Consider the following 14,681-nt stretch of genomic DNA (forward strand, 5'->3'; position numbering starts at 1 on the left):
ACTTTTATTCACTTATCTCTGTGAACCTCGGAAGCAGTGTCAGGTTTAATTTGAAACTGTGCTTAATTGAATAAACGGTTAACGGTTGGTGGGCAGGCCGGTGTGAAGTTATGGCTTAACTTCACATCGGCCTGCACACGTCTCGCCATGCGGTGTTTGCCCAATTGTTCGAATATTTGCTTACATGGGTATGGAATTGATAGTAACTGTAATTTTAGGTAAGTAAATGTCGACAGACTCTCATCTCCTCAGCTGAGTGCTAAATTTAGCTTTTAGTCGTGGCTCTTTTTTTTTTTTTTTTTTTTGGAGCTGTCTCAGCACAGTTTTTTGTTTAAAGTCACATGGGCTGAGACTTGAAAAATCTCTGTCCTTGCGGCTACATGTTTTGCTATTCGTTAAAACCAGTTTTAATAACGACACAAAAACCTTTATTAGCATTGTTTGGGGAGCCACACCATCCTTTTGACCACTGTCTCCTCACTGACTTTCAAGTCTTGGTCCTGTGTGTGTTTACGTTTAGGATGACAGACGTGGATTTGGTTAAGAAGATGCTTCGAGCTGTCCTGCAGTCCAATAAGAACGGTGTTTCTATGGCACGTCTGCAGTCGGACTACCGCAGCCTAACTGGGGAGTTCATCCCTCACAAACAGATGGGTCATCCAACCATGGAAGGGTTTCTACGCAGCATTCCTTCGGTTGTCCAAATGGAGCGCAGCTCAGTCGGAGAGGTGGGGGAGAGGGAGGGGCTGGGTGATGGTGGAGGGGTGGAGACAGAGAGCACACCTGTCTGACGCCTGTAATCCATGGACATGACCCAGAGCAGCAGTCCTTTAGTTTGTAATTTCAAGGAGTTAAATGCAGTATGACTGGACATTGAACTGTTTTAGTTCCACAAAGTGATAGATTTTGTTGTGAGAATTTCAGGAGGTTTATGTGGAATTTGATACATTATGAAAGTCTCCCAATTATTCCAGCCTTCCTTATATCCCTGGTGTTGTCCTCCTCTGTTTAAGTGTTTGTGGACCTTAAGTTTATATCTTCTCTCTCTCTTTCTTTCTCTTAATTTTTTTATTTTTAGGTTGTGTGTTTTGCTGCGGTTTGCAAGGAGACAGCACATATTGCTCAGCTGGTTGCCCGGCAACGGAATTCGAAAAAGGCTGGTCGTTCTCAACTGGTCAACTGTCAGATGAGAGTGAAGCTGTCCTCCCCTTTTGTAGTAAATGGTAGGCATTATATTAAGTTTTAGGAATGAATCAGTCAAAATTCAATTCAAAATTCAGCAAGAAAATGACATAGGATTGTCTTGCAAACTTGGGTTTTAGACTTGAGAGATGCTTACAATCTTTGGCTATTACTTTTTTTTTTGTTTTTTTTTTTGACCAAGTATTACAGAAATGTGTCCTGTTGCTTGTCTTTGTAGTAATCAAAAAGTGGTTATGAAGGAGTGTCAAAACTCCCATAGTCAAAGATATTTTATCACTTGCGTTCTTAATCCTCAGGAGAAGACTAAATGCCAAGTGTAAATAAGACACGTACCCAGGCAGTTTGGGGGGGGGGGGAAAGAGAACACAGATAAGTGTGTCACAGGAAAAAAAACCAGAATGAACAAGCATTCTTGGTGCCCAGGAGTGCAGTGTCAGATGATTCAAATGTTTTTTGAGAACATCACATTACATTCTGTCTGTACACAGAGACCTCCTTTCACAGCCTGTGTGTTCAACTCTCAGGCATCTGCAGAGAGACCACTGCAGCATCAAGTACCCCCCCCCCCTCTCTCTCCCTCCCTCTCTTTCCATATGAGACAAAGTTTTATCCAGCTTTCTTGTTATCCCAGAATTAAATCCGCATATACTAGAGCAAATATTTAGTCTCAGAATTTAAAATGAAATGATTCAAGCGTGATTACCCTGACATTGCATGTGAAATTCCTTTCAGCAGTCCCAGAGGTCTTCAGCATGCTGTTGATAGTTTGTGGTTAATCTGTGCTTTGTGCTTTGCCTGTGAAAATTGCTCTGCAGGCATATTAGCAGCTCATGTATTTGAATGCCTCTGTATATGTGACTGTCTGCACACAAGTTGTTCTTTCTTTGACATCTTCATCTCCCTTATGGTTTAGCCAGTACACAAGGGAAAAAAAATGTGTTTACTTACCCAAAAAAAAACCACACTTTATTTTAAAACTCACAAACTTCGTTGTCAGACATTGATGATGAGAAACATTTTTACTGCTGTCACTGTTGGAATGCCATTTTTGTTTGAGTGCCCATATACTGAAGATGCTGTTTTCTTGGGTGTACTTGTATCGTAGTTTTCCAACCATCGCCCGATAAAATGATTAAATACTCTTAAACATGAAGAAGCGTTTGGAAGTATGCAAATTTATGACCAAACCCCCCCCCCAAAACCTCACTTTGGTTGGGCAGATGAGGAGTGTGTTTTCACTCTGATCCTAAATGAGTAGAAACAGGATTGTCCCAGTTCCTTCAAGAGGCCTCACTTCCCACGCGGAGCTAAGAATAAGGTGCTTTAGTGTGGCAGGGAAAGAGCCTGGATCACAGCAGTGATTGTTAGTGCATCGTGTGCTCCAGCGCGACCTGCTTGCGCAGCAGAATGCACCAGGAGCAACTTGTTACCGTTTTCAGCGGATCTCAACCGAACCCTAACTAAAAAAAAATTCCAAACTTCATGTTTAGAGAATGTCCTAGGCACGTTTTAGGTGCGCTACATGAATGTTATTGGAACGTTTGAATAGGGAGTGAGGGACAGGGGTGTTTTATGGAAACACCAGCAGTAACTCTGATATGTGTTGACAGAGGATGCTTTGAGTCATATTGTCTGTTTTCATTATGTGAGTCAAAAGGCTCTGTTCTTATCAGCATTTTAATAGTGCTGTTGGTTTTTAGATAAATGTAATATAGATAACTCAACAATAACATGAAGATCTGTTTACTGGCGCATCATTGCATGATCACATGTTAAATGTGTGTTAGATGTGCTAAAACAGGCAACTTAACAATAAGACAAAGATGTATTAATTGGTAAAGCATCACTGTATTACCGCCTAGGTTAAAAACAAGGTTTTATTTAACTTAAACTGGTAGATGCATGCATATGCTAAGGTTCTTTGGGGTTTGTTTTTTTTTTCCTTTCTCCTTTCACAGCCAAACCCAGAACGTCACTGCGTCAGCCAAAGCGAATGGGACGCAGCGTTCGGGGCGGGACCTTCCAGTCCCGGGGCTCACGTATGAGTAGTCACGGCAACCAGCAGCGCCAGGTGTACATGACAGAGTTACCGTCGACCAGGAGCGTTATCAGTCACAGCAGGTAAACCCACATTATAAGACTGAGTGACAGCCACCTTATTGGACAGCTGGACGGGGCTCGCTATCAATCAAGGGCCATTTGTTAGTGCTTGGGACTCCCAAACAGCAGTTCGTTGGCCAGGTGACCACATGGGAAACCTTTTCCAGTGTGTTGCTGTGTTGAATCATGTTTTGTCATGCTTTGGACTTTTCGATGTAAAAGCTTGTTTTAAACAGACGGTCTCTCCTCAGGTCAGCGCCCTCAAACGTCCAGAGGGAAGTACACTTGGTGTCAAAGAATGCTGATCAGACCACAGGTAGGCAGGACCGCTGTACTGGAGGGTTCAGAATCCTTAGAGTTTAGGACTCTGTGTTTATTTAAACACAGGTGGTGTTTCCTGTTAAAGCTCTTAACCATTGCAGATGATACAATGAATGTTCGCAAAGTGGGGTTAGACCACCCTGAACAATTTTTTGGTTCATAACTCCCGGTTCCTTGTGTTTGTTTAATGCTTTATACGGCTAGGGGTCGACCGATTATCTGGTTGTTAAGTAATTGGGGCCAATATTTGCAAATTTTGGATTATCTGTCATTGCTATACTTCTGTCTAAATTCCCAATAAAAAAAGAAAACTTCTAAAAGCAATCCATGTACTATCCCAAGGCATCTCCTCTGCTATTGGTTACGGCTAACATTCTTTCCACAAAGTTCCCTCATTGGCTGAGACAGACGTTATCTGACCTTGAAAACATATCAGATATATTACTATACAATCAAATATCAACAGTAAAGGAGTCCAGTCAAATATATAAATAAACAAGGCTATGGGTGCGCCCTTAATTAATCATACAACGTTATAGATTAATAACAATTATATACAAAATTCATCACAAACGCACAATATTCTCAATTCAAATTACGATTTCAATATCCAGTAAAAATTAGTATGATACTAATTAGTTCAATAAGTTTCTAATTAATTCAGTTTAAAAAGACCAGCACACCCGCTATTCTAGCTGAGTGTAGTATCCTGTGAGAGAATAGGAAGAAAAGGCAAAGGCCCAGGGAAAAAATTCAAATGTCCAACGAACTCCAAAGTATCAAATCAAATAAAAAAAACTCTCCAAGCTTGGAAAGAAAAGTCTAGAGAGAGAGATCCTACCGCACTTGCTCAGATGTTTCCAAGTTCACTTCAATGGGTGGCTCACCATCTAACATTAGTATCCTCTCGTGTAAAGGCAGGGAACTCCGTCAAACTCCTTTGAAGTCACTTTCAACTCTTATAAATAATGAAAAAAAACCAAAACTAATCTCACAGAGGAAAAATAAAGGTCTTAAAAGGTTGGTACTTGACCTCTGATTGTCAATTCAGTTTGTAGTTGTTCTCGTACTTCGATTGATTGATTTTTTTTTTTTTTCTCTTAACTGAAATAACTAATTTTGAATAGATACAGTCACTCAAGGAGCGTGAACTTTTGAATAGATACAGCCACTTCTGGTTCATGTTCAAATGTGAATTAATAAATAGTATTTACTAATTAGTTTGCAGACTTTCAATACTCATCAGTATAAATAAAATTATAATAATTGTTAGAACAGAGATTTCATTGGGTTGCATTTGCACCAAATAATTCGGAATGGTGACATTTATTGCAGTCAGTTTTTCATTCGCTCATTTGCATGTCACGGCAATGATATCATGTCACTGTGTGGGTCAATTAGCCTTGTATGTAGGTGCCCTGTTTCTAGTTTGTGAGAGAGGCCGACTACTGGCTGGGAAGGTCTCCCCCTCAGAAGTATGAAATGGGGAGGGGGGCGGGGGTAGGTTTCCCTCAGGTCTCCCCACTGGAAGCCCAAAGTATGGGGAGCGGGGGAATCTATCAAACAAGCTAGAACTGCTACTTGTGGAAGGTAAATATCCAGTAAAAGGGTGGTTGTGCTCAGACCATCCCATTACCCAAACTGCACTAAGTTAATTGGATCTTTTTGAATCAGTATAAGTAGTCTACGCTTCAGCTAAAAAAACAGGCTTGGAATATAAAAGATAATAAGGACTTTTAATAAGGACTAATTGGTGCACTCATGCTATAAGTTGCAACAGTTTGACAGTGCACATTTAACGAACAGTAATGTATATTTATTCTTTCAAATGAAACATTCAAAGAAACTCACCCTAAAGCACAGCCCTGATGATTTGCGGTCGTCATTTAAGCAACCGTTAACGAAATGAAACTTCAGCTCGCTTGCGGTTGCACTGTATGTCGGAACGTCACTGAAAAGCTGAAAATACCCCTTTGCCGCTTCGATGTTTCTTCATTTGATCTTTTTGCTCTTTATTGAACTTTCATAGCGGTGATGTGTGGCTGAAACCATAGGACGAAGTAAAGAGAGTTTGTAACCAGGTCCATGTTGTCACAGCCTGTTTCTTCTCACACCAAAAAAAAAAAAAAAAGCCCATTCTAAAACCATTCACATATCGGCCTGAAATATCGGTTTACCGTCCTCTTTTTGTCACAGATAATCGTTATCGTATCGGCCCCGAAAAAAAGCATAGCGGTCGACCCCTGGAATAGTCAGTGTTTTTGTTTTTTTTTTATAAAGGGAGTGAGAATAATGTGGCCTGGCTGGTCAGTGTACTTACAGTTGTTTGAGCTCCCTCTTGTGGAAAAATCCTGCACCACAGAGCTCTGTGAAAAGGGGTGTTTAGAATGAGGCATTTGTTTTTTCCCCTGCTCTTTTTGGAAAATGATGATTTTGTTTTTTGTTTTTTTTTTAATTATTTTATTTATTATTTCTTTTTGAGAATGATGATTTACATTGGAACGATACTCTGTCACAGCATACTCTGAATGACCATTTTTTGCGTGTCTGTGTGTGTGTTTGAGCTGGGAAACAACCCAAGATTGCTGAAAAAGCTACTAAACACAAGAAAAGCCCACCGTGTGCTGGTAGCTATGACCCCTTGGTGGTGCAGAACCAGCTGAAGCAACTGCTACAGAAGTACAGTAGTGGAGTTTGGGTGTCTAAACTGCCACAGCTGTACCGCGACATGTTTAGACAAGACCTGCCCGGACACGTCTGTAAAGAACTGGAGAACTGGACACACGTCTGCTCTGTAAGTCTAGTCTAGTCTGTGTGAGTGATGTATGTATGTATGTATGTAGTTTTCTGAGCATGTGTTTTGTAGATGTCTGAGAGACATATCAGGCTTCTTGTGAATCTGATTACATATGGTTTGAATCCTGGTGTTGGCAAACGGTTGTACAGTTGTAATTTCAACTGTAAACTGTTCTCAACAGACTTGTTTGTTTGTTTGTTTGTTTGTTTGCTTGGTCTTTTTGTTTATTTGTTTGTTTGTTTTTTCAGGTAGAGAAGCCAGGCTGCCATAATATAGTTGATCGTCTTGTCTATCCTGCAAAAGACTCAAAACCCAGCTCTGCCCCGCCCTCTCACAAACCACCTGCTCTGGTCATCCCAAAATCCTCTCTCCCCATCAACCCCAAATCCCCAGCTCCGTGTACCCAGACGTCCCTGAGTCCCGTCGCCCCGACATCTCCGTCCTCCATCCGGCCGAGGACCCCGCCTCCTTTTACCCAGAGGTCACCCGCCTCTCCCGCGACGGTCGCGTCCGACGTGAAGCCGAAAGTCCGAGAGCTGCTGAGCAAGTACACACACGGCCTGTGGGCTCAGGCTCTTCCCAGGCTCTTCCAGGACGCCTACAAGTGCGTTTTCCCCCAGCGGATCCTGGACGACCTCTCCCTCCTGGCCGACACCTGCCTGGTCGAGTACCCCATGCCAGACAACCGGAAGAAGGCCATCCTCTACGCTCTGCCCTCCCTGCAGGAGACCCAGCAGAGGAGTGTGGTTCGACAGCTGGTGGTTCAGAGCCCGGGGGGCCCCCACGTACCCCCGCTGCTCCTCCCCGAAGAGGAGCACCCCTCGGTACTGGTGGTGGAGACCTGCAGTGCAGACAGTGTGATTCTCAGGTCGGGTGTCGGTTACTAACGTTTGAAAACTTGTGTGTCAGTGTTGTGTGTCTTTTGTTTGTTTGTTTTGTTTGTTTGTTTGTTTGTTTTGTTTTTTCTGTTGTAATGTCCAAGAAGTATTTGTGTTGGCCTGATATTGGATGCTGTCTGTCAGCTGCCCTGACTTCAGTCTTTGTCATTATTATACCACTGTCATTTTTGTATGCTTGGGCTATATTAGACTGCTCACTGTTGTGATATTCCCAGCCCCAATACACAAGGTACAGGTCACCAGTGATTGATGAGTAGGTGAATCAGTTGAGGTCGTGCTTGGCGCGAGAGAAAGACCTACTCTACGACGCGTCTTTCGGGCTGAGCATTTGGAATCGGTGGTAAAAACGATTGCCCTGTGGTGATTTTCGGCAGGTTTGTGGGTGAGGCTTACTCTCAGGCCCAAGAGGCAATGGAGGATGCCATGCTGGAACACTACAGTCACGAAAGCGCCGCACGACCCGTCCTCGAGCCCGTCACCGGGCAACTGGTTGCCGTATCTGTGGAAGAGGTCATCAGGGCCCAGGTTCAGCAGGTCATGGGTGAAAAGGTCAAGGTATGATAATTTAAGGCTTCAGGACACGAATCATTCACCAACGAAATGTGTCGTTGTGTTGTTGGCTTTTGGGCTGATGTTTGTTTTAAGCTTGGAGCACTTTTGCCGTTTTGAAGGGAAGCGTTGACCAAAATTTCCGACCCAAGTATTCACAACTCTTCATATACTTGTTGCAGCTCGGCCCTTATCTGATTAATATCACATCAGTTTTATCATGAAACTCTGTGACACCCATCAGCTGGAGTCGTAATTACCATCAAAACCGTCGCGTACGCTTGAGAGGGGGACTCCAGTTTGAAACTTGGACTCCAGTCGCACTTAAGTCGTACACACAGTGACTCGTGACTTGACTCGAGACTCGACTCGGACTCAAGATTTGGGACTCGTGAACAATATTTATTTTATTTTATTAATTTTTTTTTTTTGAAGGACGTGTCTGACAAGCTGGATGTCATTCCCTCTCTTATTATCATGCGTAACTGAACGTGTGCTCACGGCCGCTGAGTATTTTGAAAAGATGAGTGACTGTGTGTTTGCTTGCCACACTTGTTGGCATAGAGTGCTGGCTTTGCCATAACTATAAAAATGGTCGGGTAACTTAATCGACACAGACGAACAACACCATGTATCCTGTGTGTGCAGAATGAAAAAATAGCAGAAATTTGCAAAATACAGTTATTAACTTTTTGAAGGAAAGCTTTCATTGTGTTTTTTTTTTTTTTTTCCCTTCAAATTGCATTGCAATGGCATATTTAAAGTGATCATATACCAGACAACTAATCAGTGCTGATACTGTACGCTAATAGATAAAGGAGTGAGAATAATGCAGTACATGCTTTGAATTCCTTAGATATAGCAATGCAGTGTTCTAAGCAGACCCGGATAGCATGCAGTGGATCATAGAACGCTCATTACAACCAGACGAGACTTTAGGGACTCTAGCTCAAAGAATCACGAGCATCTCGGGCGGTACGCTCAGTTTATGTAACACAGTTCTGTAAAGATGACTGTCACAAAGCCGAGACAAAAGAGAGGCAGCATTGCAGATTTTGGATGAGAAGTCTCTGCCTAGAGAACTGGGGTGGGGGGGGGGGGGGGGCTTTTCTAAATGGCAGCGCCCTGCTCTTTCTCACATTACAAGCAGCGGATTAAAGCGGCTCGGGCTGTAGTTAACAATAGACGTCCCCGCTCTCTGGATGTTCTCCACAGGTGTATTATGTGGATCATGGCTACTGTGAAGTGGTTGGCAGAAGCAAACTCCTGGAACTGCATGAGGAGTTCCTCAGACTGCCCTTCCAGGCCAGCAGCTGCAAATTAGCAGGCAAGACCCAATCAGCTCCGATAAATACACTGAGATCTGTAATGGTAAAAAGTAAAAAGAGCTCAATTGAGACTGCATGAGTTTGTATATTAAGAATGATTTCTTCAGTGGGTTCAGTGAATGTCTGATTCATGTACCGATTTTATGAAATCACTTGAAACGTTTGTGTTGCTAAGAGGTTGTGCTCTTTGTAACTGAAGTGTTGCGGTAAGGTTTGGTGACGGGTTTTGACGGAATATTCTATGAATCTTCCTAACGTGTAAGACTGGGGGGTTTTGAAGGATATCCTCTGAAGCGTTTTTTTGGGGGGGGGGGGGCGGGCGCGGGCGGGTTCCCCCCGGGACACGATCCGCTCAGGTCTGGAGCCGTTCAGTCGCGACCCGGAGGTTCTGAAGACTCTGGAGTCGCTGGCGTGCGGCCGTATCCTGCTGGCCGAGATCCTGGAGAGGACGGAAACCCCGCTGGTGGTGCTGTACGACACGTCGCAGGAGGAGGACATCAACATCAACTCCGCCTGTCTGAAGGCCCTGCAGGAGAAATCCATGGACAATCCACTGCTGGTGAGACAGACACCTCTGACATTGTCACCGTGGTGGTCGATCTGTGCTTGCTGTATATGTTAAACCTTAGTCTATAATCAGAGAGTGAAGGCTGAAATGAAGAGTACTGAGTGCAAACAACTGCGTGCGTAATGGCACATGTCAAAACGACACAGCAGTTTGTTTGTGACTGAGGGCTTGGTTTGAAAAAGCCCAAAGCTGAACATGACGAGAAGTTACTTTAATGGGGGGTAATGTTGTTCTGAGAGTGGGGTAAGAGTATATGATCAAATATTGTTTTCATCATCTGAGCATCTGAGCTAGCAGTGAGCATTTATCAGCAATGTATGTGTACTGTCCTTATCAGTATTGAAGGTCAGTTATGGACCATTTTATAGATGAACGTAAGTGAAAACCTCTGGGCAAATGGTGATTTCTGAAACAGTCTCATGTAAAATGCAGTTTCGTTTGGTTCCATTTGAGAAGGAGGAGGATTGTTTATTTGTTTATTGTTGTCTCAGGTCAACAGCACGTACGTGGATGTTTTTCCCACCAACGTGTGCTCTGATGGGACGGTTTTCTGTCAGTTACCATCGCGGGGCCGGACCAAGCTGAAGGATGTCCTGGAGAAGGTCGAGTCATTCTTTTTATCCCAGGTAAAAAAAAAAACAAAAAAAAACAACAACAAGAAGCAATAAACGCTGAATTTCTGGAATGAAACCTGAGTAATATAATATTTTTTGTTTTTCCTTCTTTATTTGTTTATTTATTTATTTTGAAAAAGGTGACATCTACGCTCCTGGTGTCCACGCCCTTTTGTGGACAGATCTGCCTGGCACGCTATAAAGGAAAATGGTCCAGAGTGGAGGTGAGAGGGAGGGTGGAGGGGGGTGGGGGAGGAATCATACCGTTACAGTGAGGGTCAGCTCCCATTCTGTTTTATATGCATTACATTTATCTACCTGTGTGTGTGTGTGTGTACATAAGACTTGACTCTGACATCTGTTTGCATTATGAGTAGACATGTTTGAGACCCAGGACATGTTACTGATTGTAAACTCACTGGATGCTCAGTCAGTCTGACCGTAATGTGATTTTAACAAGATCTGAGGTTCGTTCAAATTTGGCAAACTGAGGCGAACATTCCAGGCGAACGGGTGTGTTTCTTCGAACTTTTAGATTTGAACGGCTTTTAGGTCAGCATATTCCGACGACATTAATCCTATAGGTTACTAATACCAAACAGGGTATCATTTCAAAATGTAAAAAACCTAACGCTTTAGCTGTATGTGATGTATGCGAGTTATCCTAAACTAACGACCACAGAGCGCAACAGAAACGCTTAGATGACGCTCAGATGACGCTCAGGATGGATAACGATAGCATGCAAAAAAAAGACACTCTCACAAAAAGTATCAACGTAACTGACAGACAAGTTAACCACTTGAACTGTTGTAAGAGGATTAAATAAATTTGAACACAAAGTGTATTTTCTGGGATAGCTCCCACCTGGGCACACGTTTCCCTGAGACCAGCATCCGTGTCTGTTCGCCGAGAACTACCTCCTCAGACCGTTTGTATGTGTTCGCAAACCTTCGCTGTGAACGGAAAATTGTTTGCTAATTTGAACACACCTCAGGTTTGAAACCAGTTGTGCTGTGATTACTGTGTTTTTTTTGTTGTTGTTTTTTTTCCCAGATCACCAACCTGCATGAAAGCAGAGTTCTGGACATCCTGTTTGTAGACCTGGGACTTCCTGCCTCAGTGGAAGTGATAGAGCTGAGGGAGATCCCGCCTCCTTTTCTCCGCGAGCTCCTCGCCATCCCACCTCAGGTCTCTCTGCTCCACAGCTCTCCTCACGCTTGGTTGGCCTTTTCACGTCTGTTTGAACACGAACTTTATCTTCAGACAGCTCAGTTTAGTACCAGACAAATACAGTGCAAGTCTAAAGCACTTTACGGAGCACAATCTTAAGAGAACAGCTGTAGTTTTTCCTTTACATAAAGAACTCTGTACAGCAGTGGAGGACAGACTAAAACACCTAAACTTTTCATTGACTAATAAATTCATAGCGTCACAGTTGATAAGTTTTGATTTGATGCTAATATCTATTTCACTGGTCATCCTGGGATGACGGATCCTCCTATCACACCCTGTCCACCCTCTTACAACTAGTGATTTAATTTGAAACATGGTGTCTTTCTTACTAACCCTTTCCGTTGAAGGCCAGTCTTTCTTCTTGCGTTCGTCTCTCTGTAATTTCTGTGCGGTCTCCTCTACAGGCGTTAAAGTGCTGCCTGGCTGATCTGGGATCAGAGAAAGGGCCGTGGAGTCCGGATGCAGTGCTGTGGCTGAGGGATGCTGTGCTCAGCGTTAGTGAATGCAGCATAAAGGTCCGTCACGGAGCTCTTGATTCGCTCGTTTTATTAACGCTCGTAAATAAAGGGATGACGCTCTGCAGGCACTGTCAGTTACTTAGAATCTGTTAAACTGTCGCAGGCCAGCGACGCAGTGGAGTTTATTCATGTCTTGAAAATAGAACGGGCCAGCTTATGGCTTTTCTAATTCATTTTTGCAGAAAAAAAACCCCACGGGTTGTGACGTTGATGAGAAACGGTTGCATCTGGTTGTCTTTGTTGGTGTGTTTCTAGTTGGGGGGCTTGATGGGAGGAAAAGTACAGAATACAAATTCATTTTTTTTCCGAGAAAAACTGTGTGCACACGTGACATTCGTCTAAAGTTAGAGACCCGTCCTCAACCGTCGACCGCGCACACGCACACGCGTCTCAACTTTCCTTCCCGTTTCTACCTCCAGATCGCCAGGCTGGACGGAGCCGGGCTGGTCCACGTCTACCTGTTCACGTCTAACACTGTACAGGACCTAGACAAGAGCGTGAACCTCCAGCTGCTCTCCTCTGACCTGTGGCAGCGTCAGCGGGAGCCACCCCTCCCCATCCAGCCCCTCTCACCCGAGATGGGAGACCTGCCCAGGCTGCCCCCCGTCGACGCCGCCTCCCTCCCCCCGCTGCTGGAGCTTCCGCAGGCTGGCCGGAACATGGACGTCTACGTCTCGGTGGCGTGCCACCCCGGTTACTTTGTCCTGCAGCCTTGGCAGGACATGTACAAACTGGTGGTGCTGATGGGCGAGATGGTTCTCCACTACAACCAACAGGAGGAGGAGACACCCGTCCCCGTGGAGAGGAACCAGATCTACGCCGCCAAGGTGGAGAACAGGTGAGTATTCCGTCAGGGTGTGAGGATGGGTGCGGTAAAAATGTAAAAGCAAACAAACAAACAAAAGTTTTCAGGGCTCCGTTTCACCCTTTTCTTAACGAGCGTCTCCAGTCATTTTCAATGGCGTCTGTTTGAAAGCACAAAAAGTGTCAAGGAATGTTGTGTGGAACACTGTAATCCAGTGACGGGAAAAATAAACTTAAATAAGCATCAGTGGATCCTTCACATATTACAGGCCAAAAGTAGCCACCATGGAGCTTGAAGTGAGCTAACAGCGTGGACATGTTTAATCTTTCAGAAGTTTTGAGCAACATTGGAAGCGATTTTTCTTATGACACTGAAAAAGATACAAAAGTATCAGTTGATCTGAGTAGAGGATGTACATTGTGTCTAGCAAAAGTAATATTTTTTTTTTAAGCCCGTGAAGTTACACCATTTGAAATGAACCGAGTATCCGACCAGCCAAATGCAGGCGAAATTATCTTTTAAAATGCCCTTAAACACTGCAAGAGTTGATGCAGTGCATTGGAGCTCTGTGTTAAAACAACAACAGCAACAAAAAAAAAAACCGAGACTGTCCTGCAGTGTGACACAGAATGAGATCGTTCAGCCTTAACCGAGTGCGTTGATTGTTACTCTCTGCGGCACAGTTGGCATCGTGTGATGGTGAAGGGCGTTCTGACCAACGGGCTGGTGGCTGTGTACAAACTGGATTACGGCAAACACGAACTGGTCAGCTGTAACCAGCTGCGTCCCCTCCTCGACGAGTTCAGACAGCTGCCCTTCCAGAGCACCCCTGCACAGCTGGCCGGTATGACGGGGGGGGGGGGGGGGGGGGGGGAGACAGAGAAAGAGGGGTGGCCGCCACGCTCTAATGTGGGAGAGAGGAGGCCTTTTTAAAACATCATTTCAAACATGATGGCCTTTTACTTCATGAATAGTTTCAGACTGTTGAATTTGAAATACGATTTGATCACTGCTTCTCTCCCTCACTTTAACCTCTGTTTTGGTGACAAGAATTCAGACCTGCAAGCAGTGTGAAATGTCGCAGCCTAAAACGCGTTCTTCTTGCATTCTACCTGTTTGTTTGTTTTTTTTCTCTCTCTCTCTCTCTTTCTGGGGTCGGGGGGATGTGTGTGTGTGTGTGTGTGTGTGTGTGTGTGTGTAGGAGTGAAGCAGACACAGTGGTCTGAGGAAGCCGCCATGGTGTTCCGTGACCACGTGGAGAAGAGGCCACTGGTGGCCCAGTTTGAGTCGGTGCTGGAACCCTCAAACCCGTGGGAAAGAAGAGCTGTTGTGTATTTGGTGGACACATCGCAGGAGGGCAGGGACGTCTGGATTCATGAGATTATGTCTGAGTTTGTGGATGAGTTGAGTAAAGCCGCGTAACAGATTGGCGTTTTTTTGACGCTAGCTTTGAATGTATAAAGTTAATCACAGTTGTGCATACAGTTTTGTTTTTGAAGTGGTGTCAAAGTGTGTTTTTTTTCACGAGGTGTTTTTGTTTGTGTATGATAAATGTTTCGTTGAGTTAAACAGAATTTGTTCCGTTTTTATTAAAAAAAAACCTGAAAAGTTCGTGTGTTGGTTTTTTTTTTTTTTTTTTTTGGTATTTTGTGTCACTTATTTGCGAGGACAGTTTAATCCCCATCAAATAAGTAGAAGAATAATCAGAGTTTGTTTTTAGCAGTTTATTTGCAGGACTTGTTTCG

The 14,681-nt window shown here is 44.0% G+C and overlaps 1 protein-coding gene across 1 annotated transcript; it reads left to right on the forward strand.

Annotated features, from left to right (window-relative positions):
• The first annotated feature begins 521 nt into the window (after positions 1-521).
• On the forward strand, positions 522-14,358 carry tdrd7a (tudor domain containing 7 a). Its single transcript, XM_030787746.1, has 16 exons — positions 522-728; positions 1,079-1,223; positions 3,162-3,324; positions 3,555-3,619; positions 6,189-6,418; positions 6,670-7,289; positions 7,695-7,875; positions 9,085-9,196; positions 9,554-9,756; positions 10,257-10,391; positions 10,520-10,603; positions 11,434-11,568; positions 12,018-12,128; positions 12,551-12,969; positions 13,620-13,780; positions 14,138-14,358. Exons 1-16 carry the CDS (start codon positions 522-524, stop codon positions 14,356-14,358), a joined length of 3,192 nt encoding a protein of 1,063 aa, XP_030643606.1.
• Positions 14,359-14,681: the final 323 nt, after the last annotated feature.

Source organism: Chanos chanos, chromosome 11, assembly GCF_902362185.1.
Source record: "Chanos chanos chromosome 11, fChaCha1.1, whole genome shotgun sequence".
NCBI classification, from domain to species: Eukaryota; Metazoa; Chordata; class Actinopteri; order Gonorynchiformes; family Chanidae; genus Chanos; species Chanos chanos.